Raw genomic sequence first — 23,084 nt, forward strand, 5'->3', positions numbered from 1 at the left:
AGCATTGCATCACTTGCGTCTTGTGTATACACATCTCGAGCATTGCTTCCTTGCACCGGCCTGGCATACAAGAAGAGTGCTGTTTGAGCCATTCCCTCGTTTTACGCCTTCTCCTCCTGCTCGGCCTCTTGCGACCGCCTGCATCTCGCTTCCCCACTACTATCCACTACCACGTCAGAGTCAGGACTCATCACACCGCATCCCATTGCTCGCGCAAAGTTTCTCCGCCCCACTGGACGCGGTCACATTGCATGCGCGTTTGAGCCTCGCATCTCGCTGGCGGGTCTGCAGCCACCATGGACACGAGCTACCTCGCCCAGCAGGTCACGACCATCATCGGCCAGCTGCACGGCTTGTTCGATGACATTGGCGTCCCCAGCCATGAGCGCGACTCGCGCGAAGCAGAGGTGAGAGAGGGTGAAGTATATGCGCGCGCGACTGCTGACTTTGTCTAGTTGTTCTCTGCTCTGTCCGAGACGCTCCACAACCAATTGCGACAGGTCACCAACGAGAAACATGAGATGACAGAAGAGGCGCATCGCCTGCTCAAGACTATTCGCCAGATGGAGGCTTCGCTCGATGACAACAAGCCCAACCCCAACTACGACGACCAGGACGACCGGGCCATCACCTTCCCCTTGACGCGCTGCCTCCAGGGCCTGAAGGAGCGATACAACTCGGTCAGCAAGATGCACAAGGAGCGCTTCGAGCAGGTCAGGAAACTCGCCGAAGCCCTAGAGTCGTATGCGTCGCATCTCGAATCGTCCTTCGTCCAGGTCAAACTCCCGCCCACGGCGCCCAACGCGAAAGTCTCACCCTCCTTCGACATCTCGCCCTCCTACGTCACCAAGCTCGACAACGAATTCACACGCGTATACGAGGAATACACAAAGCGCCTAAACACGGTTCAGGTCATCTGCCAGGAGATTATCCAGCTGTGGGCAGAACTTGGCACACCACAAGCGCAAACGGACAGCGCAATCGTGCAATGTCATCGCGACGCGCCTGAACAACTCGGTCTGCACAAGGACGATCTTGCGCAGTTGAACGCGAAGAAGGAGCGACTCGTCGAGGAGAAGCGCGGTCGCGAACGCCGGTTAGGGCAGTTGCGCACAACCATCGAGGAGCTTTGGGACCGCCTGGGTATTGAAGAGCGCGAGCGCAAGCAATTCCTCACCAGCAACCGCGGGTGTGGCCTGCGCACCATCAACGAGTACGAGGATGAACTGGCCAGATTGAACGAGCTCAAGCGCCAGAACCTACACTTGTTCGTCGAGGAGGCGCGCGTTCAACTGCAGGAACTATGGGACGCCCTTTACTTCTCCGAAGAAGAGATGCTCGACTTCACACCCGCCTTCTCCGACGTCTGCAGCGACGCTCTACTCGCCGCCCACGAATCCGAAATCGCACGTCTCGAAGCGCTCAAGGAGCAACGGCTGCCTATACTTCAAAAGATCGATCGCCACCGCGAGCTGATTCAAGAACGCGATGAGCTTGCACAATCGAGTCAAGACGCGACCCGCCTGATGGCGCGCGGCAACAAGGGCGAAAGGCGCGACCCGGGCAAGCTCCTGCGCGAGGAGAAGATGCGAAAGCGCATTGCAAAGGAGCTGCCCAAGATTGAAACAGTAAGTCACCTTAGTCAAGCAGCAGGAACTGAGCTAACACATCACAGGATCTGAGAGTTACCCTCGAAAGCTGGGAAGACGAATACGGACGTCCTTTCCTTGTCCACGGCAACCGATACCTCGACGAACTATACGCAGCCGCGCAAAAGGCAGCCCCACCACCTCGCGCAAAGACGCCCTCGAACAGCGGTATGCCTACCAAGCCAGCCACGGTTGGCAGAGCCTCAGCAGCGCCTAGCCGTGCCGGAACAGTTCGTGGTGCGCCACCCAGCCGATCAAAGACTCCCGTATCGAACTTCGGCCAGAGCGTATCCGCAGCAAGCATGTCCCGTAGCACTTTTGCGCAATCGGTGGGCCCCAACTTTGGTGCTTCGGTATCGGCATCGGCCCAAAAGAGTCCTTCCAAGATTCCTTCTCGTGCTGGACTGAATGGTACAACAAACGGCAGGAGCTCGCCTGAGAAGCGACCACAACTCTCACGAGAAGACTCGGCTACGATGCGCAAGATGGCGCCACCCATGGCTCCTCCGCCTCGTATGAAGGATCTGTTCGTCCCTCCAGAGCCATCACCAATGGAGACGCCGATGAACCGCTTCGAGTTCAACCGTGGAGACCGCAGTGAAAGCATCGTGCGCAACGTACAACCAGAGGACCCATACGACGACCGCTCCTTCATGGGACGCACCATGAGAGGAGGCTACACACCCACCTACCCACCGCCATCACTATCATCCGCTAGCAGCCGACAAATATCACAAACGTCGTCCACAGGTACCGCCGCTACAGGCATGACCATGCAATCCGGCTCCGAAAACTGGGAAACGTTTAGTGAACAGTCCGACGAGGTACCGGAGGAAGAAGTCGACTTTCAAGCCTACCGGCGGCAGATGAAGCGCTACACACCCGAGGGCGGCCATGTTGCCAGCCCAGGTCGTATCCAGGGCAAGAAGGTCCGCGGTATACGGAGCGTCGACACGGGCGAACTGTTAACCGAGCAGGACGGCCGCATGGTACGCGTTATCGAAGGCTCAGAAGCGGGCTGGACGACTGACGGCGACGGGTACTGAGTAAAGTACCCTATCCACTTGGACACTTTCTTCTCATGTCGACACGACTGCATGGCTTTCATGCTCCACGACGCTTATACCGCCACGGCCGTTCATCACTTTCCGGCTCACCGAGCCCTGCTAATTGCTCTTCCTTAATTCGTGTGTGCATACTTTGCGGCTCGGCGTTACTGGACCCTGAAAATTTTCTCTTCTTGTCGACTCATCCTCGCTGCCGCAACGGCACGCACAAGCGGGCTGGGATACTCGCCACGTACTCTGCGTTGGACAGGGTAGTGCGCTGCATGTCACTTCCCGCAATGCGACCGGTGCGGCGCCTGTTTTGGGTAACGCAGCATGTACCTGCCCAGGTGGCTCTTTTATTTCTTCACATCACTTGCTTCTTTTTCAGCGGTAGGGTGGTGGATCATCCGGCGTTGGCGACCTCGGAAGCGTATATCTGGATAGCGCGCCATGCGCTACCTTGCTTGTGTCTCGTTTGCGCGTTTTGCATGTTCAAATTTCCCTTGTGCGAGGATGAAGCGAGAGAAGTGTGCATAAGGCATCCTCTCTGTGAGTGGAAGGCAGATCTGTGTGTTGGCGAGGAGACGTGTACTATTACGATTGAACAGAATCCAGAACATTGCAAAAACTTGTGCGACTATGCCGTGACTGATGCACGAGGATGCCGAAATTTGTGATGCATTGGACGCCTACACAGAAGTAATATACCATCAACTTTATTACATACTACGCGTAGACGAATACACACTCATGTATCCAATGCCTTGATTAGCGAAAGGCGGTCACGTAGGCGGCAAGCAACACCAAGTCGTGCCTTCCTGTGCGAGTAAAGATGATTGACATGAAACAATGCAAGCGCACAATGGCGGGTCAGTGCCGAGGGCCAAGACGATCACGGGAAGCTTGGGTGCACGATAGAAGGTCACTCCGTTCCTTCCTCTTTCGCACAAGAGATCCCTTAAGCTCGAAGCAGCAGGTGCAGTTACCGTGACAGAGCTCTATTATGCAAGGCCGTTGGGGAGCCTCAATCTCGAACTAAATTCTCACAAGGACACGTGCCTTTCGTTCTGCCTACCGTGAACTACTCTCCAAGGCCACGACATGACGACAATGACGAAGTTGGTGTCCAGAAAAGGGCCGGTATGGGAAGTGTGTAGAGTGGCACAGTGGGAATAGACTTTCTCTCCACTCCACATCCACCATGCTTTTCTTGCTCGACAGTGGAGGGCAGCGGGCATGCACCCCGCAGGAATCCGCGGCCTAGCGTGCGAGACGGCGCCGGGCTGCACGACACATGGTGGAAGTGGTTAGATGGAGTTAGAGGCAGGTAGCGAGATATTGGCACAGAGATAAGGATAGCACATCTGACAGGCCCGGAGCGATTCCACACAAGCCAACCGTGACCGGAAGGCAGGCAGGCATGCGACCGTCTTGCCGCGGGGAGCGCTGCGTGCATACAGACTCCTAGCTGCAAGCCACGTTACAGTCATCGCACATAGTAGATGCCTATGGGAGGTGCGGGTGAAGGGAGTCATGATGACGGGATGTGCGCTAGTGCGAGTTTGTCTGACTTTTGAGTGAATGCTAAGACTCGACGTCTTCATGTGATGGCGTGCAACGTGCTGCTTTCCAAAAGAATGGCTTCCACAAGGATGGCTTCCAGAAGACGACCGGCGTGGGGCGACGCGACAGGGCTGACGGAGGCGGAGGTGGCGGCTAGGGCCAATCAGGGGATGCCCGAAGGCGATCGTCTGCTCGAGTGTTGTGCATGCGGGACCGACCGGGGCTGAGAGCTGGTATGCTCGTGTGAAGCGTGATCAGCGCAGCAGTAGGCGTGGCGCTGGCAGAAGGCCACGCAGTCTTATCCTCAGCCGCCAGTATCTGGTCCAAGAAACGTGCCTGGATGCGAGCTGGGCTGGGTGTGTGCTTTTGGTGTCTTGTCTTGATAGGGAGGCTGCCGACATGGACACCTCCCACGCTGCCCTTATTACTTATCGCCGCCCGATAACCCTGAGACCCCAACGTCGTCATTCTCCCTTATCACCACCGAAGAACCGCCTCGAGTCCACCACCATAGTATTTACTTCTTCATAGCATCCTCGCCTTTTTTGACTCTGCCTACCCTCGTGTGCGAAAGCAGAGCAGTGCGTCGGCGATCTTCGGCACACGTAAACCCTGTAGTCTCATGTCGCCCGCGACCTGCCCTTGCAGACCCGTCCAATCGCCAACCAGCAATAACGTAAAGAAATCCGACGGCCGCACGTCACATCCAGCCTAGCCAGCACCAGCCGTACCTGGATCGTCCCAGCTGTTAGTCACGGGGAAAACGCCTTCAGGGCCCAAGCCGACGATAATGATGTACTCGCCAAGGTCCTTTCCCTACCTCCAGCACTCGTCTCCGCCATCCTCACGCACCTCCCGCTCCAGGCCTGAAAAGATGGGCACGCGAACGCGATCCAGTCCCTCTCCGAGAAGTGTCATGCCAGTCACTGTGGGAACCAACACGCAATCTATGAATAAGAACGGGTCCCTCTCACATACCGAGGCTACAACCATGTCTCAGCCCGTCGTTATTCCTCCTCGAACCCCCATCAAGTCGGCAACTTCAACACAGACTGTGAGAATGAGGGGACACAATGGAGGCAGACCGTCTCGCAATTCACAGAGCCACGATGCGAAAGCACTACCACCGGCTGTTGCAGCCTTGCTGGCCGTTACCGCTATCCCCAAGATGCCCACCCGCCGGCGCCCACGCACTACTACCGAACGGAGGATATCCATGGACGAGTTGATACAGGAGTGGAAGCAGGACGATTCTGACACTCCGCCCTCACTTGTCGGCTCGCCCATGGACCTGCTTCTTGGTCGCGTGGACGAGTCGGACGATGAGTACAGCAGCGTTCTGAGCATGGAGCAAGAGAAGGGCTCTTTCCTGACGTCTAGGTCCATCTCGAGCGACTCAATATCCACCCTACCGCCTTCCCTAGACTACGAAGACCCGTCGTTCGCGTCGCATTGGGACAATCTAAGTACACCAGATTCCCTGGGCAGAAAGTCACTGCCAGAGCGCAGGGAGAAGATTGTCTCTTCACCACCAAAGGAGGACTGCGTCTTGGACCATCCACTGCTTCAATTTGGCCCGGACGAATGCGAGGACATTATTGCGACAGACATCAACGAGACTGTCACTCCAGTACCTTCAAACGAACGATTTAGGTCATTCAAGTCAAACCTGACTGCATCACTCCAAGCACTCAAGTCAGCCGCCAAGTCCTTCTCCAACTTCACAGCTCCCAGCGTTCCGCCGGATGACTTCCTTACTCGGTCGTTGCTGGCACCCAACTACACAAGCGAGATGCGACCGAAACACGTCGAAGGCCTGCCATCACCCGAATTGCGACGATACCTCAACCCACAGCCCTCACCAATCTCACCGACTGAGTTGTCAATGCATTTACACGACTCTCTTACCCTCGATGCCGACGCCGAACCCCACGCGCCGATGATCCAAATGCAGACATACGAACGCCGAGGGCGATCGCAAAAGTCGCGCCGGAGTCGCTCCACGGATCCCTTTTCCGAAGCAGGTCGCGTCCTGTCAACCGACGCACCTACCGTCCGGCAGCGCGAGCCACGCGAGAATAGCGACTTTCTACGTGTCGTTGTGCTCGAAATGAACATGCGCCGCGTGGGCAAGCTCGACACAAAGGCCGTCGGCAAGGCACGTATTTGGTTGCCGCCAAGAAAGCCTGGGTCTAGCAAAGCACCTTCCCTTCACGGCGCAAGCGGTGTGCCGCTTAGATGGACTCCCGTTACCGCTGCGTGAATGCGCTACGGCTAGCAATTTCATCAGGCCGTCTCGTTGCGTCAACACGCTGGGTTGGGCATGCACGCAGCACTCGGTACGGTACCCTCGACACGTTCACCACGACCACGACACGAACCGAGAATGTCGCATGCAAGCATGTCGTGTCGAGCTCCACCCACGTAGCGCATCGCAACTGTGCAGGCAGGAATTCGATCCTTGGTCATTGGCAGACGCGCCATGCAGCCCTGTCAAGCTCGACGATCCCGGATTCAGAGTCTCCGAGGATCGCATCACCTGCCTTGGCATAGCGCGCGCTCGCTCGCGGATTCTAGTGGAGCCGCCAATCGAGCAGAATTCCTGGTCTTGGTATAGGACAACGTCACAGCCCGCACCGTTGGATCTGGCTGCGGATACTCGCGACATGGGGTCGCACGTGTCGTGGATATTTCTGTCGCGAGACATCGTCAAACCAAGTTTCTCGACCAAGGAGTCAAGTCAGTCATGGGAAGGTTGGCCGCGCGAGGTCGCTCGGCGATACGCACGTCTCGGTGGTTCATCGGGACCCGTGACCTGCTTTTCCACACTCACACGACACACGGTTGCGGAGCAAGACGTCACACGTCGCAAACACGCAGGCGTCGCCTCTTTCCGCTGCGCAACGGTCGCCCATACTCCACCTTCCGTCCGGTGAATGACCTGTCCCCGTCACGATAACTCGCTTGCGCAAAAGCTGGGGACTTTTCTCACGATGCCACTTTCGCAAGTCCCGTCCCCACCCGGCATCCGCAATGCCGGGTCTCGCCGATAGACGCCCGTCCGCCAGGTTCGACTCGCGAGAGCGGGGGGTACACGACCCGGCACATTCGTGTTACATGTTTGTATCGAGCAAATGGCTTGCCCGAAGGCCTACGAGACATTTCCGAGGCGGCTATGAGCTGATTTTTTTTTTCCGTTCGTTTTCTTCTCTATATTATCGTGCGCATATTAGCGGAGCCTCGCGGCATTTGCCAGATTATCCATTTTCTTTTTTTCTCACGTCAGATCTTTTTCTTTCCGCGTTTTTGAGAAGCATGGGGCATGGGTACCGGCGTTTGCGCGATGGGAGCATACGACGGTCAAGCGCTGACCGCAAGGATTTCTCTCTTTTCTTTTCGAGTCACTCAATCAATGTGTGTGCGTTTTGAGCGTCGCGTAGCATATCGTTATATCCGCATCGCGTGGCATCGTATCGTATCGTATCGCGTGTTCGCGATTTAGATTGCATGACTTCACTGTCACGTTAGTTCGGCATGTTTACAGCATTCGCTTCGAGGCATATATATATATCAACAGCACAAGTACATATCTAAACAATTCAAAATATCAAATAACAGACTTCCGACTAGTGCAGGTGAGGTGATGCGTGTGGGGTATGCGGAGTGTGCGATTTTAGTATTCTTGCTTTTAGGTGGACGACATGGCGGGAGCGATGCGTATGTTCGAGCTGGACACTTGGCACGGAATTTGGTATCGCAAGGACTGAAGTGCATGTGTGATTGGAGATGGAAGATGCGTCTGCTATCGTGGGTGGATGGGCATACCTGGGTATGAGGTAATGGAGCGAACTGCTCGTGGGCTGGTAGAGCGAATTGATCTGGTCATTTCTCATTGTGCAGGATACTGGTCGATTCTGTATGGGCTAATCTTAGGTCTGCAATTAGTACCGACAAAGTCGTCTGCGCGAAACGCACCCCAGTCATGCGGTATCCAGGAGGTATTGGTTGTATCTGCATAAACATACATTAAGATCGAAAGTAGTGTATATGTCTGGGTACGGTATGTACGTAAACACAACTCGTAAAACGGCGTTGTGCTGCAAAAAGATGGTTCTCAATTGGGTTGAACAAGAGGTCATGTCGTATAAATTCGAGTGCAGATTGGCGCATGTAGCAGTATACATGTCTTCTTACTTGGGTGTATCTGTTTCAACTTCGCGCCATTTGCCTGCCCTGACGATACCTAAGCATAGTACTCGTCATGCCACTTGCTGCTCCTGAGTTATCGTCTGTCAGTGCGAGCTCGGATGTAGGGGTTCGCTTCGATACGTCCTGAACAACTGTTCGGCTGCCTATTCGATGAAACCAGACTCTGTTGCAAGAATGGGTAAAAATGTAACATCTTCAGTCTGGCAACCGACGAGATATGCCGAAAGCTGGATGTAGTGCGGCGGTCTTCATCGTTGTACGGAAGACCATCTTCATCTCTGTCTACGTGAAATGTATATTCTGAAGGTTCCCAGCACGAAAGTTTTGGGCTTACATGACAAACCTGTCTAAGGTTTCTTGTGAGTACAGCTGAACAGAACTAACACAGACGCCTACCGACACTTCTACTGTAGCGCTATAACTTTTATGTAGAAGCGCGAGGTGTTTCACGAGTGCAAAAAATCCGGCATGGAGGAAATCATGATCAAAATGATGCCACATATCTCCAACTCGTGCCAGCAAGCAAAAAGAAAGCTATTAAGTCGTATTCTATGACCTAACCAGGGGTCGAACCTGGAATCTCTTGATGCCGAAGTAATCGTAGTCAAGCGCCTTGCCATTGGGCCATTAGGCCAGTTGTACTGGTTGTTGATGGAGAGATTTGGGATTATTAAATATATATCCGCATCCGTTTCAGCCACATGTTGAGTAGAGCATACGCGAAAGCCTGCTTGTAGCCTCTTGCAATGGATGGCACCGGAAGGTTGTCGGCTGGAAGCGTGCCAAAAAAAATATTCGTGCTGTGGGGCGGCAAAATCTGCGGGTGAGGGGCACAGCAAACTTCGGGCGCAGGACCTACGCCGTACGCTTGCAGGACCGTAATCAACGGAATGATCTCAAAGTTACTACTCCGGGCAATCGTTATTCTGTCCGCGCTGTTTGGCTGCATTCATAAGCGACACTTGGGTTGGCTAACCGTACTCGATCCCATCATAAAAGTCTTACGATGCCGACAATTGACCACTACATGGGACGACGGGGAATCAAGTTACATATCTACAAATTAAATGCATTGTTCGCGATACCTCGCTACCGGTATAGTGTCGTTGGAGCTCGATCTGCCCGTGCCAGGCGCAAAAGCAGTCACAGCGACGTTTCGCGATGGCTCCTGGCCGCAATCGACACCTGTTTCCAAACCTGCCTAGAAGAGGAGTATTGACTGACGCTAAGACACAGCGAAAGCACAGAGTCGCTGTGGCTTCGACAGCAGTTGTAAACTTGCCTCTCTTGGACCTGGCGTCTACAGTGAACCAGCCAATCAGATAAGCAATTCTTTCAAAGCAAAGAATCGCTGAAGTGTTCGACGGTAAACGTAAACCTGCTCGTCTCGGACTGACGCTAGGATTCATGGGCCCATCTAGCCGGTCGGTCAGTGCTCTCTGTGGAAGCAAAGTATCGCTGTGCCTTCGACGGCTCTTTCAAACTTGCCCGTCTCGGACATGATATCATGGGGCCAATCAGGCCGCTCATCTTCTCAAAGCGAGGAATCGCTCTGGCGTTCAACAGTCGGTTGGAAGTTGCCTCTTTGGGACACGACGCTAGGAAGTGTGCCATCGAACGCTGTCATCGAAAGCGAGAAATCGCTGTGCCTTCGATGCTATATTCGATGGTATACGCAAAGTTGCCTCTCTCGGACGTCACGCTTGTGACAGGCCAATCAGATAGGTTATCCCGTGAAAGCGAAAAATCGCTGAAGCTGCTGCAGCGTTCGACGGTAAATATCAAACCTGCCTGTCTCGGACTTGAGGCTTGTGGTGGGCCAATCAAGTCGACTGGAATCTGAAAGCAATCTTTCGCGAACGCAAGCTTGGACGCAATCTACAGTTGTTTCAAACCTGCCTGAAGTGGAAGGATGGGTGGAGAGCCCTCGTTATTGACTCTAGCGATTGGTGCTTTTGTTCGGAGGGCAGCTGCCACCCTGAAACGTCCATGGATCACTGTATTCGTTCTCAGTTGCAATCGGCCACCCCCGAAACTGTTCTGGGGACGATTCAAATGCAGCTTCATCAAGAATGTAGACCCGAACAATGAGAAAATTTCGAGCTGTATTGTCCCTCACCACGCTTTTTGAACTGAACAGCATGAGGAGTATTAGGTGTAATCGCCTACAACCCAACCACATGTAAGCATAATGCGAGTTTCCGAGGCCAGCGGCAATCAACAGCAAACCCAAAGTTCCTGTAACAAGCAATGACGACCTGACGCTGGCGTACTACGCTGTAATCCACAGTCCTCCTGCAAAGCTGCCTGAACTGGAATTTGCCATGTGTTCCACCAATTGAGCCGCTCAATATTCAAGGCGGCGTCCAACTGCGCAATGTGAACAAGCTGTGTGCCACAATCTACACACGCATCTTCAAATCTTGCCTTGACGGAAACGCTACGTGCTTCTGTTCGCAAAAGCGATATTCTTTGTGGGCAATAGACTCATAGCACAATTTGACTGTCGGTGCCATCTTGGATCGTGAGCAACTTGCAATCCTTGTGTAACCATGGACGATCAGAACCTCACGGAACTATCGTGAACAGTTTGGCGCCATCGACACCTTCTCAAAACTTACTTGAACGAGACGGAACCACGTGCCCAGCTGAGCTGTCCACTGCATCGTGCATGCAGGTGACGCACGATAACCAGACTTTTCCCGACTCGTTTTAGCCGGACACTACTCACAGATCACTAACCTACCGCGATCTAGCAGCAGATATAGCCAATCAGCATCTCTCCAATGAATTTTGAACGTCGATATGGCCTCCAACCGCGATCAACAGCTAAAGCAAAGTTACCCAGTTGGGAGTCATTACGTCTACAACTGGGTCTGTTTGCAGGGGGCTGAGATCTTCATCCCTGCGACAGCGAAGTGTCGCTGTGAGCATGGCTTGGCTGCGATCGATACCCTTCCTTCAAACAGCTTGTTTGGGAAGCGTCGCTGGGCGGGCTGTATGATGTTCCGCAGTTGTGTAGGCCGGAATGTGGGAACAGTCGCGAAACTCTTTGCGCGAGAAACCATTGGGTGCTTCTACGGATTCGAGATTCACTAGACGAGCGCAATATCTGCTTGACAACACAAGCATCGCAAAATTCTATAATCTTCCCAGGCTGCATCTAGCGAATGCTCATCGATCAGACGCAGGCAAGACGCCATCCGCGGGCCAGTCGACGCAGCCGGGGCAATCGGGGTATGCCTCCGTAATCCACGCCCTCTCAAAATGTGCCTGTTTGGGAGGTGCAGCCTCGTTGCAGCCTTTCCTCTCGATCACTTGTTTGCAGTATGCGGCATACATTGATAAGTTAACAGCAATCGAGAAAGTCATCTTCTAAACTACATGACACTACGATTGTTCATTTACACTTGCGTTGAGCTGTTGTAGTTGGCATAAGGATGCGGATTCCGGATAATTTTCCGTGTGAACCGCACGATGCAAAGAGCAAGAAAATTGGCTCCGCGGCATCAACGCATTTCAGGGTGTTCTGCATGCAGGGAAAGCATTGAATCAGTGATTCTATAGACGGATGCAGGATTGAGATTTATGCGCGACGAAGTGATTCAGAGTGGATGCGGTTTCGGTGTCTTCATGGATGGAGGGAAAAGCTGAACACCATGGAGCCTACATCAACATCAGGTCACCTACATTGTCTGTGTTCGTATCAATGTAGTCTGCAAACCTGATTAGGTTCTCTCTTTTATGATGTGGAACCGTTTTAAAAATTCATGCATGTCGACTACATGACCTTAAAATAGTTACTAAACTTGTACGGAAAGTCCATGTAGTCGCTTCGCCTATGCGTAACTAGCCCATCCCATGTACAGCACCGCCAGGTTGCGCTCATCTGTAGCTTGCTGTATGAGCTCATTCACCGTGGCCTTGGTACTAAGCGTTTTGCTCAATTTCTTCTCTACCACACTCAGCGCGCGCCCCGCCTCACCAGCTTGCTCCTCTTTCTCCCTCTTCTTGTTGTCTTCCTGCGCAACCGCTGCTGCCTCTTCAGCCGCGGATTGACCCGATGGCGCGGGTGTACCTCCCGGTGCGACAGTCGTTGAGCGCGCAGTGCCGTTTGCACCCGTTTCTTGGTTGGCTTCCTGCATGCGCTTCGCCTTTGTGGGTGTGACGCTCCAGTTGACGAGGGGATCGTATCGCAGGACATTAAGTAGCGTCATGATAGACTCCCGCTCCTCGCGCAACGTGTCCATGGTAAACTCGCAGCAACGGCGGAAGACACCCTCCGTCTTCGTGTATCCCATGCCGTCCACCAAATCGCGCGTTAGTCGGAATGGCACGACTTCTGGTACTGGCAAGACGCGACCAGCTTCGAAACTCACACCGAGATCGATATGTACTACCTCACCAGACTTCTCGTCGAGGAGGATGTTGTGACAATGACGATCGCCAAGACCGAGGACGTGTCCAAGGATGGAGATGGCGGCTGTTGAGCGCGTGTATGCGAGGCGACGTTCAAACCACTCGTCTGGGTCTTCGAAGCGCTCAAGCAGGAAGTAGCGCATCACGGGGTGGAAGTTGTCCGCAATCTTCTGCCACACTTTGACGCGCGTGGTGAGAGAGTCCTGCTGGCATGCGCCGATCTCTTTGCGACATTTCTCGGGCTTGTAGTCGCTTGGGTAGTATTTCTCGTGAGCCGGCATGACCCAGAGATGTAGAGGAATGGTGTTCTGCACGAACTCCATGAGACCAGAACGTGTTGAGAGTGGTAGAACTTTGTATGTGCGGATGCCGAGATTGCGAATACGCGTTGCGGTGTGGTTCTTCAGTAGTCGCGATACTTGATCGAACACTTGCTCCATGATTGCGTCCTGGCGTAGGTCGTCGTTTCCGGATTTGAACAGTTGCTTGTACGGTTTGCCATCGGTGCCCTTAGCAGTGATGACTTTTGGCGCACTGAGTCCGTTCGCGATCGTCATGGTCGACTTGAAGCCTGCGATCTTCGGCAAATCACTGTAGTTCATGTTCGGCCGAACTTCAATCTGAAGAGTAGCCGGGGGTACGTTAAGTTTCGGCACCCTGTTCACCAAATCTCGTGACTCCTTGTACCTATCAAGGGGTAACTCACGGCCTTGCTGAGTACTCTCCTTCTCGCCCTTGAACATGGCAAGATGATGATAGACCTCGTTCGACTGGAAGATCGAGCTCCAGTACGATCGACCCCTCTTGTCAGTACTGAGCGCCGTCGCAAGGCCGCCCGCGGCTTTCTGGCGGGACTTCGCAGATTCATCCTTGGCTCGAACGACATCTTCCCTAGAGGTGGCGGCGACCTTCATCTGAATCGCGAAGATCTGATGCATACCTGGTGTACGAAGTCAGCAACACATCTCTTATTAAACCGTACCACAAGGGAGAACCTCAACACCCCGGAGCCGACATTGATGTTGGGCCCTCCACTTCGCATGTTTTATTTTGATGTAGTCTCCAGGGTGTTGGGGTTTTACCTTGGATGGGGCGGTACAGGGATTTGACTTACCATGGAATGGGTGGTCAACGCAAATGCGGAATACCAGCTCCATCAGCAGATGCTGAAAGTCGTTCTCTTCGGCTTGTAATCGCGACGATAGCTGGTTCATCAGCAAGGCGAACTTCCCGCTCGGTACATCCTTCAGATATGCCTTGACAGCTTGATTTGCCAGAGGCGTATCGGAGTATTCTAGCCACAAGGAGAACACACGAAGCGCGTCGTGATTGTACTCGTCGCTGGCGAGAAGCGACAAGAGATAGTTTTCGAGACACTGGCGAAGGAATTGCTCGCGGCCCTTGCGCATCCTCTCATATTCCGCATTATCAAGGTCGTACCAAGTCTTCGCGCGACGAGCGTTTCGGTGGTACGTCTCGCGCATTCCTTTACTCTTATCGGTCTTCGAGAGCTTCGCGAAGTCATGGTACTCTTGCAACTTTCGATCCATCACAGTTTTGATACGATTCATGTCTTCCGCCGCTTCAGGACTCTGAAGTTGCTTGTCGCAGAATAGGGCGAACTCGTGGAAGACTTGGCCTGGGCCCAAGCCCTCTTTTTGGCCTTTGAGCTCACGGATGGCAGGTTCTAGGTACTCTTTCATGATTGCATCTGGCTTGGCGAGGCGAGCTTCAGCAAGATGGTGTCCCTAGTGTTGTTAGTCGAGAGATGTATGCAGCCATTCAGTAATCTTACCAGTCGAGCAAGCAACACTGGCAAACTGAGATCAACGTTCTGCGAGTCGAAATCGGCGTTGTCGATTAGATGCTGACGCATCCTTATCGAGATCTCGGTTTCACCCTGTTCCCACAGCACATTCGCTACCTCATGTTGAGCTGTAGCTTCAATGTCCAGACCTATAGCCTTGCACTCCGGTACGATGTCGGAGAGGTAGGTCACACTTGCGAGCGACTCTTGCAGTGCTCCATGCTTCCTGCAGAGACTGGACGATGAAACTAGAGCCTCGACCTCCATACCTCGCACGGTCGCAGTCCGGGCGTGTAGCGAGTCAACGAGAGCGGCATTTGTACCGACCACGTTGAAAAGCGTCTCACGACATGATAGTAGCTGGCGCACGTCATTGAATCTAGTGATGGTAAGTATACGGTCTTGGAAATGTTGAGCGATACTTACTCGCCAGCCTGCATCCACTTCTCTCGAGCCTTCATGCGATCCCGAATATCTAGCAAATGCTCCGAACGTTCAGCTGTAATTACTTCGTCTGCCTCTGTGAGCGCCCCTAGCGTGCGCAGGCGAGTCTTCGTTGATATCGATGAGGTGTCTTTTCCGCAGAGGAAGTTCATCGTCACTTGTAGTTGGCGGTCGAAGTTCTCCTGAGCCTCTGTAGCGCTCTTCGCAAAATGCAGCCCTTGGAAGGCTTTGAACAAAGTGCTTGCCTCTGTATGATTTAATTCCGGCGCTTTGATATCCCATTGGCCCAGTTTGCGCGCAGTATGCAGCGTACTCTCAACGACGTCGTCTCCAGCATCGCGGAACTGGTCGTTGGAGAGTAACGAGTGCGTAAGGCTGTTCATGTTCAACATGATGAGAGATTTGAGCGTTCCACGGGAGTCTACCGCCTCAAACTCATTGCGCCGGCGCATTTGACTGTCTAGACGAGCGCCACGAAAGAGCAGACTCTTTACCCCGTCACCTTCGTAGTCGAGACGGTCTAGCACTGACAACAAGCTGGAACCCCGATCGACACCATAGAACGAATCAGGCTCGTCGAGGTTCTTGTAGATAGAAAGCTGGAGCTGTAGCGGCACTTTTGGAGGGTCGACCCTAACAGAAGATCTCCTTGTGCTGCTCTTGATGATTGGCTGACCAGAAGATGTCTCCGCAAACAAAAGCGCACTCCTGAACATGCCACAGTCGTTCGCGGCTTGTGAAGCCTCTAGATAGTCGACGTCTAACCATTTATCTCGCTCCACTCTGGTAACCTCCTTAGGGACTGGTTGGCTTCGGAGGTAAAGGATGGATTGGATAAGGATGCGGACGTGCGGTATGGTATCTGGGCTGCAATCGCGGAACCAAGTGGCTATCGCCTTCGATACAATGTCATGAACATTGCGCTCCGCTTCATATTCGTCAAGTAGCACGAGATGAAGTATGTAGGGTAGAAGCTTCTCCGCCATGTGGTTGATACCGCGGAGCAAGTCTGGAAGAGCCCCCAGGATAGGGTCGTCGATTGCAACTCTGCATAGTGCCATTGTCAGGTCTCTAATCCAGTCAGAGACCGGCTTGACCGGTGTAGATGAGACGGCTTCGCGAAGACCATCTGTCACAGGATGCGAGGTAGTATCTGGCTCCGGGGGCTTGTACAAAAGGGCTTTGCCGATGGCCTCCGGAATAACTCGGTGCATCTCGCTCATGTACTGCGAATCGGGCACCAAGCGAGAAATCAGGCGTCGTACAGCATCCTCCGCAAGGCTGACCTCATTTCGTTCGTCGCTGTAAAAGAGATCGATAACCTCATTAACAATAGCTTCTCGTGATGACTTCCCAGGAACCGATTTGGAAGTCTGCACTGACGATGCCCATGGCCGAGCCTGCGCAGAGCTCTGCTTCACTTCTCCATAGGCGCTATATGCTCGTCCTAGGACCCGTGCGGTCCATAACAAATAACCGTCGCCGACCTTGCTTCTGCGACACGACTCCCAGACAAGGGGTGCATACTCTGCAGCATCGTGATCCAAGCCGAGAACGTCATCTCGGGCGTTTGGAGCTGGTTCAAAGTTCTGGCAAAGCAAGTCCAATGCGACATCGCGTGACGTTTTGTTCAATAACTTGCGTCCTGACTTCGCGTCGTCCAGTATCTCAAGAAGAAGCTTGCTCTCTTCACTACCTCGCAATGAGTTGCCTTCGGCGTTGACTTGAGCAGCGGTCGCGGTGATGAGCTTGAATGCTTTGACGGCGGAAGAGCGTTCTACACCAGTAATAGCCTGCGCGTGGGCCTTGAGGTACTCAGTAAGCCAAGTATGAAATCTGTTGGCTGCATTCATAGTCGCTAGATGCTGGGACTGTTGGGTGGTGCTATCCTGAGAGGAGCCCAGGAATACCCGAAGAGAGATGAGAATCGAGAGGCCGATACCTGTAACGAAACTGAGCTGTTGACGGAGATACTGAGCGCCGTGTTCAAAAAGATATTGCATAATACCAACTGTGTCTTCAGCACATTGCATATCGGTGAGGAAAGGGCGTAGAGACTGCAGCGTCATTTGCAGTGGGTAACCCTCATGTGCCACGGGTCCAGCTAGCGCAACTATAACTCGGATCTTCCTGATCATTGAGCGGGCATACAGCGAGCCGAGAGCAGGGTGGATACGGTCGAGCAGGGAGCGCATCACATATGTATATGTGCTCGGTGACCAGAAGCCAGCCGGTCTATCGCCCGTCCGCCTACACAAGCGTTCCAGCTGATCAGGCAGGTAGAAGGCGGAGAACGACGGCTCAATACCTATGTTGAGGCCTTGTGCAGATTGGCCAATTTCGGCAATCTCGGCTAGAACTGCAGCGGCGGGATTGAAGGCTGGTTTCTTCTCCAGCGACTTGGGTAAACGTTCTTCATGATCGATGGTTTGGAACATATGGCCCAACACCTGAGGGAAATGCTTCTGCACCAGGCCGTAGTATTTGTCGCCACCAACCATGTCCTTCAGCAAATTGCCGAAGCTGGAATCGGCTTTGTTACGGGCAGAGCCCCTGCAAGTGTCCCAGGCAATTGTATATGCGGCAGCTTTACCGATATTTCTCGACAGCATCTCTTGTGCTGACATGTCTAGATGATCAGCAAGAAACTCCACCTCATCTTTACGCCCGAACATTATGGCCTGGCCCACCACTTCGGCTTCAATGTCACGAAGAAGGTCGGAAAGCGATGCGTAACCGAAGATCGTGAAAGGGATACGGCCGACCTTTTGGCCTCGGTCGAGCCAGGTGAAGATGACTTGTGGTGCAAAAAGCCGGAATAGGCTTTGTGAATCACCGAGACCTCTTGACTGCGCCACGTTCAAGATGCATCGTTCGGCGTGGTAGCTAGCGCCTGCGATAGTTCCTGCCGTGGCGAAGATTCGATATACGCTGTGACGCAGCAGCGTATGCCACTTGGATGCCAGTCGTGACAGGACGAGCAACCGAACCGCTATACCCTCAAGACCCTCGTCATCTCCAGGCAAGCTGCCATCGACATCTTGCAAAATTTTGTCGTGTTCGGAGAGAACGAAATCTTCGAACATCCTTGGCAAGTGCTCAGCGATGTGATATTTGACGGTCATTTCACCTGTTGACAGCAGCTCGAAAAGGCTAGTCCGTACTGATGAAACCTTGCGATTTTGCGCAAAATCCGGATGATGCTTCAGTAGACCATGTAGGAAGACTGCTATCGTTGTCTGCAAGTTTGCTGAACGCCTCACCCCTCCTTTCGATTTCTCCATCTCTTTGACGTAGTAGACATACAGGGCCTCTACGTTGTCGTAGAGATCCTGAGCCTCGCGATCGGCCGCATCAGGTAGCCAAACGAGCGTGGTTCCAATCAGAACTTCGACAAGCATGCCGTTGGCGACTTCGGAGGTGTTGTATTCACGAGCACGAGGATCGATAAGAGCTTCGCTGAATCGTTCAAGGAGATTGAGGCAGTCGTTCTTGGATATATTCAGGTTGCTGTTCCATACAGAACGGAGGAATTGACGCGAACGAATAAGGTCGTTCTCCGAGAGAGAGACGAGGTAATCGACAAAATCCGGGGGTACTGCTCCAGTTTCCAACTCAGTGCGTTTGGCCAGAGACGAAATAAACTGCAAGTGTGCTAGACAACATGCACGCAGAGAAGATAGGTCGGTTTCTGCTTGCACATCATGTCGAGGTACGTCGTTGTCAGAAACTGTGGCTCCAGCAGTCATCTGTGAGTCAGGCTCGTCGTCCACATCCATGAAGTCATCCTCATCCGCGTAGAACGATTGTTTGACCTCTTTGCGTTGCTGGAGAGCCCGGGGTAAATGCTGAGCCAGCTGGTCCATACCTATCAATTCGTATACGCCAGAGCTCACTCGCTTTGAAGAGCTGATGTCAGGAAGACCTTTTGCACAGGTCTCGAGGACTGCATCGACTTTGTATTGTTCCATCTGAGGCTTAGCCAGTGTAGTGGCAAAAGACTCGATCAGGGCAGCTGCGGACGATCGGAGAGTACGCACACGGCGATCGTCAGGGTCGCTCAGAGCTGCAACAGCTGGCGCGACGATGCACAGATTTGTGACGATGCGCATCATATCTGAGGTGATGCCTTGTATGTTTGACGAAGCCATATCCTTCCAACGGTGCTGGGCTCGTTCGAGCTCGGATACGCAGAAATCAAGGATCCTGCTTCCAAGTTGCGTGGAGGAGAGTTCGCCTGTGGGCTCATCGGAGGAGAGACGCGGTCCTTGTTCGATCTTGGCTACAAAATCCTTTACAGGTCGGAGAAGCAGGAGATAATGTGCGAGGTCTTTGTAACGCGCCATTTGCGTTCGGGCTTGCCCAATAGGTCCAAGTACAAGATAAGAGGCCGGCTCCGGCGGGCTGTAGGGTGCGTCCAGGCACGTGTAGAGTACGCGCAGTACATCACGAGCGTTGCAGTGGTGAGCATTCAGCGCCGAGTATGTCCGTTCAGACCATAGACCTGTACGATGTCAATTCAGCTTCAGGTAAAGCTTGATAGCGCTTACTGGGAGTCCATTTGGTGAGGAGCCAGTTAAGGGTCCGCTCAGCTGTCGAACTGAAATGTGTCGGGTTTTCTTTGATTCGCTCCTGAAGAATGGTGGTGAGTAGCGATGAGCTGCTCTCCGTGAGTAAAGCCGGCCCGCTTAGTTCTATCGACAATAGCAGAGACTGGACAGTCTCAGACACTGCTGAGAAGGGAACGATGTTCAGTCGTAGGAGAACGTCCATGAGATGACATGCCGCGCGGGATATGGATACGGAAGTGACTGCGCGAGACGCGCTTTGCCATGCAGAGATCCAATAGGGAAGAAGGGTTGAGTGGGATGCTGTTTGTTGAAGCGCGGCTCTGCGCAAACGTCAGCTACGTCCGCTGTGTATAATGTCATGATATGCCTACCCTGCCAAACCTATCATTGCCCACACTGAATGTACTGGGTTCTCATCTGAGATGCACGAAGTGAGCTTCTCCAACAGCGATTGAAGTTCTTCTTCGTCAAATGGTCCTTCCTGAATCATGAACGAAACGACCTGTAGAGCTGCTCGCTTGGCATTCGATCTGGGCTCAGACACATGACGAAGGTATTCAGGGAATAATTGAGTAATGCGAACGCGTTTGCTAAAGCTCTCTTCGCTGTCGCTACGGTCGTGGGCGATGGACATCCTTCGCTCATCAAGCATAAATGAAAACCGCGCAATGGTGGATACTGTAGACCACAATCCTTCATATCGCTGATGTTCAGTCTCCATGGAGAATGCGCATGTGTTCAGGGGATGAGTCTCATTGCGAGCAGGCCCCAAGTGTCGAAAACAGAGATGATCCTCTTCAAGATATTGGTGCGCGGTAGTTTCTTGCCTGCGTCGGTAGTCGCCATACATGGTCTCAACGAGGCCTTCCAGGTCAGAGCTGGTGGTTTCGTCATCTGGGTCAGTGAGAAGGCTCGCAATGTGTGCCTCAGTGTATATCAGACTGATCATAATCTCATCTCGTAGGATAGCCTCGGACCACATAAGCTTGAGGAGCGGGAGCAATGTTTGCACCGTACGCTTGGTCAACTTGACAGATTGCAACGTGATGCGTGCGAGGACCGCGTTGACAGCGGCCAGGGCAGCCACGCCCGTACTTCCACGGGTAGTCCTCTGTTGCAAGAACTTTAGTAAGACAGCCAGAACGGCGTCAGCCTTGTCTAGCAATGGCGCATTGGAAGCCTTGACGAGATGATGCAGGCAATGGACAAAGTCTTCTGTTGCGCGAACGTGCTCTGGAGGGGTTGACTTGGTCTTGGTCACTGGCAAGCGTGGAGAGGCTCTAGAGGACGTGAAGTCGGCTTCAAGGGGAGTGCGGGCGCGGCTTGAAACATTAGTGCTCCAGCTGTTCTGTGGCTCACCTTCGGCGGGCGACTCTTGGAAGAAGCCGGCCAGAGTTTCGATGCAGAAATCGACGGCAGCATCCCAGCACTCCTTTGACAGGCGCTCAACGTGGGGCTGGTACTCTAAGAGGGATCGCAGCGTTTTTGGGAGGGCTTCCAGAAGCGGCTCAACGAGACCAGTCGTCGCGGGAAGCACCTCAATTATCGTGTCTATTATCATCTCGACCGTAGAGCTCTTGATGGTCCGCACGCCCGAGGCAATGACGTGACGCAGGGCCGATGCCGAGAGGGGAAGGAGGGCCGCAGTAGAACCAGCCTTCGTCGCCTTGGTCTTACCGTGGAAGAAGGCGGTGCGCCCATCGTGTAGGCACTGGAAAAGCGTCTCGCATAGCGCCAGATATGATTTGTTCCCAAGAGCCTCCAGACTAGGCTTCCCGCGATTGTGCTTGAGGATGTGAATGAGGTCTTTGAGACCGCTCGTTCGGTCGACTACCCGTGAGGACTCGATCAGGACTATCAAGCGTTAGTATAAGGCCTATGCGAAGTTCGTTTGTATAAACTGTGACAAAAAGCCGAACACTCTGGAGCCTACATCAACATGAGAACATGCAAAGTAGGTGACCTAACGTCGATGTAGGCTCCAGGGTGTTCGATTTTTTCCCAGGTTGGCTTGCGAGTGCGCTGCAGTCGGGAGGTGCTCAGTAGATTCTGAGTTAGCAGATGTGAACGCAACAGGTCGCGACTACCTCCCGCCTTCATCGTATGGTTCCTCCAAGGACTTACGCTTTGCATCCTGGATATTGGTCGCCCCCATGGCCAAATACTTATACGCGTAACATGTCGCGGCAACTACGCGACGAATACGGAGGCGGAACGCTTTTACATGGAGTAGGTGTAGGTCCTATGGTTGCGGAGTTATGGCGGAGGTGAGTCGTGACGGGAAAGCGCGTCGCAGGGTTTACGTCCGTGCGCCCTTCGCGTTCTGCGAAAGTCAAGCAAGCAAGCTCTCGCTCCATTGTTGAGAAAACAACACCCAAACACGGAACACGACCGCCCACCCGCCGCCACTCCCCCGGCGCATAATGCGCACGACGACCTCACGAATCTCCCATGGCTGAAGAAGACAGCCTCGCCGCCCTCCAGGGCCTACACCGCGACTTGTGCGCGCACATCGACCTGCAGCTGCCAGTCCTGGAGCGACTGCTGCTGAATCTAGAGGCGCATCTGGAAGAGCTGAAGACGCTATTGGACAAGAAGCCGAAGAACGATGCGAGCAGGCAGGCGCTAAGCTCTGGTATTACATAAACAGAGGTGTAGACAAGGAAGGTGCTAACAGCGCCAGGCAAGATCAAGATCGACGACAACGAGTATGAGGTCAACGACGACTTCAAGCAGAAAGCCCTCGAACTCGCCGACGCCCTCAATCTCGACGAGCTCGACGCCGCTGCCCTCTTCTTGGGCGCCGAGAGCGAGGCCCAAGAGCTCGACCGACCCCAGCTCCAGACCGCCGTGATCCGCTTCCACCGACGCCGCGAATATGTTCTGCTCTGCGTGCGCATTCTGATGAAGACTGCGCTGGACAATGGCGACTCGGAAGTGGAGGGCCTGCCTGTTCTGCAGGAGGCTGCCCAGATGATAGTCGGAGTACATGGCACAACCAATCTTTCGAACGCATACGGCTTCTGGACCAAGTGCTTGACCAGCATGGAGGCGGTCGAGAAGTGGCTGCAGTCCGTCGCTGAGCGCGTCCAGAGCACCCAGGTCGTTGGACAAGTGCCCCTCCCTGGCTTTGTCGAGATCATGGATTACCAGCGCCAGAGTCTCACACGACAGCACGAGAACCTAGCCGCGATATGCACGCACATGATCAAGCCCGGATACGTCAATCTCGACAACTACAAGGCTTTACTCACCCGCGCCAAGTCCCTCGACCGACACGACCTCATTACCATCCACTACGTCCCTATACTCCTGCGCCTCACATCTTGGGTCGCATCCGAGGGCAACAACGTCATGCTGAGAGAAGCGCGCG

The 23,084-nt window shown here is 53.6% G+C and overlaps 3 protein-coding genes and 1 non-coding gene across 4 annotated transcripts; 2 read left to right on the forward strand and 2 right to left on the reverse strand.

Annotated features, from left to right (window-relative positions):
• Positions 1-296: 296 nt before the first annotated feature.
• Positions 297-2,695, forward strand: J4E90_010432 (uncharacterized protein; the record flags this gene model as incomplete). Its single annotated transcript, XM_051439945.1, has 3 exons — positions 297-407; positions 456-1,628; positions 1,676-2,695. The coding sequence occupies 3 exons, from the start codon at positions 297-299 to the stop codon at positions 2,693-2,695; spliced, it is 2,304 nt and encodes a 767-aa protein (XP_051286167.1).
• A 2,515-nt stretch (positions 2,696-5,210) lies between these two features.
• Positions 5,211-6,524, forward strand: J4E90_010433 (uncharacterized protein; the record flags this gene model as incomplete). The annotated part of the gene is made up of 1 exon (XM_051439946.1): positions 5,211-6,524. One exon carries the CDS (start codon positions 5,211-5,213, stop codon positions 6,522-6,524), a length of 1,314 nt encoding a protein of 437 aa, XP_051286168.1.
• Positions 6,525-9,022: 2,498 nt separating this feature from the next.
• Positions 9,023-9,104, reverse strand: J4E90_010434. Its single transcript has one exon. It is a non-coding gene; the product is annotated as a tRNA-Arg (tRNA).
• A 3,205-nt stretch (positions 9,105-12,309) lies between these two features.
• On the reverse strand, positions 12,310-21,866 carry J4E90_010435 (uncharacterized protein; the record flags this gene model as incomplete). The annotated part of the gene is made up of 7 exons (XM_051439947.1): positions 12,310-13,829; positions 14,004-14,637; positions 14,685-15,075; positions 15,123-19,644; positions 19,691-20,031; positions 20,083-21,565; positions 21,836-21,866. The coding sequence occupies 7 exons, from the start codon at positions 21,864-21,866 to the stop codon at positions 12,310-12,312; spliced, it is 8,922 nt and encodes a 2,973-aa protein (XP_051286169.1).
• Positions 21,867-23,084: the final 1,218 nt, after the last annotated feature.

The sequence above is a fragment of the Alternaria incomplexa genome (genome assembly GCF_024043165.1).
Source record: "Alternaria incomplexa strain BMP 0042 chromosome Unknown scaffold_22, whole genome shotgun sequence".
Classification (NCBI taxonomy): Eukaryota; Fungi; Ascomycota; class Dothideomycetes; order Pleosporales; family Pleosporaceae; genus Alternaria; species Alternaria incomplexa.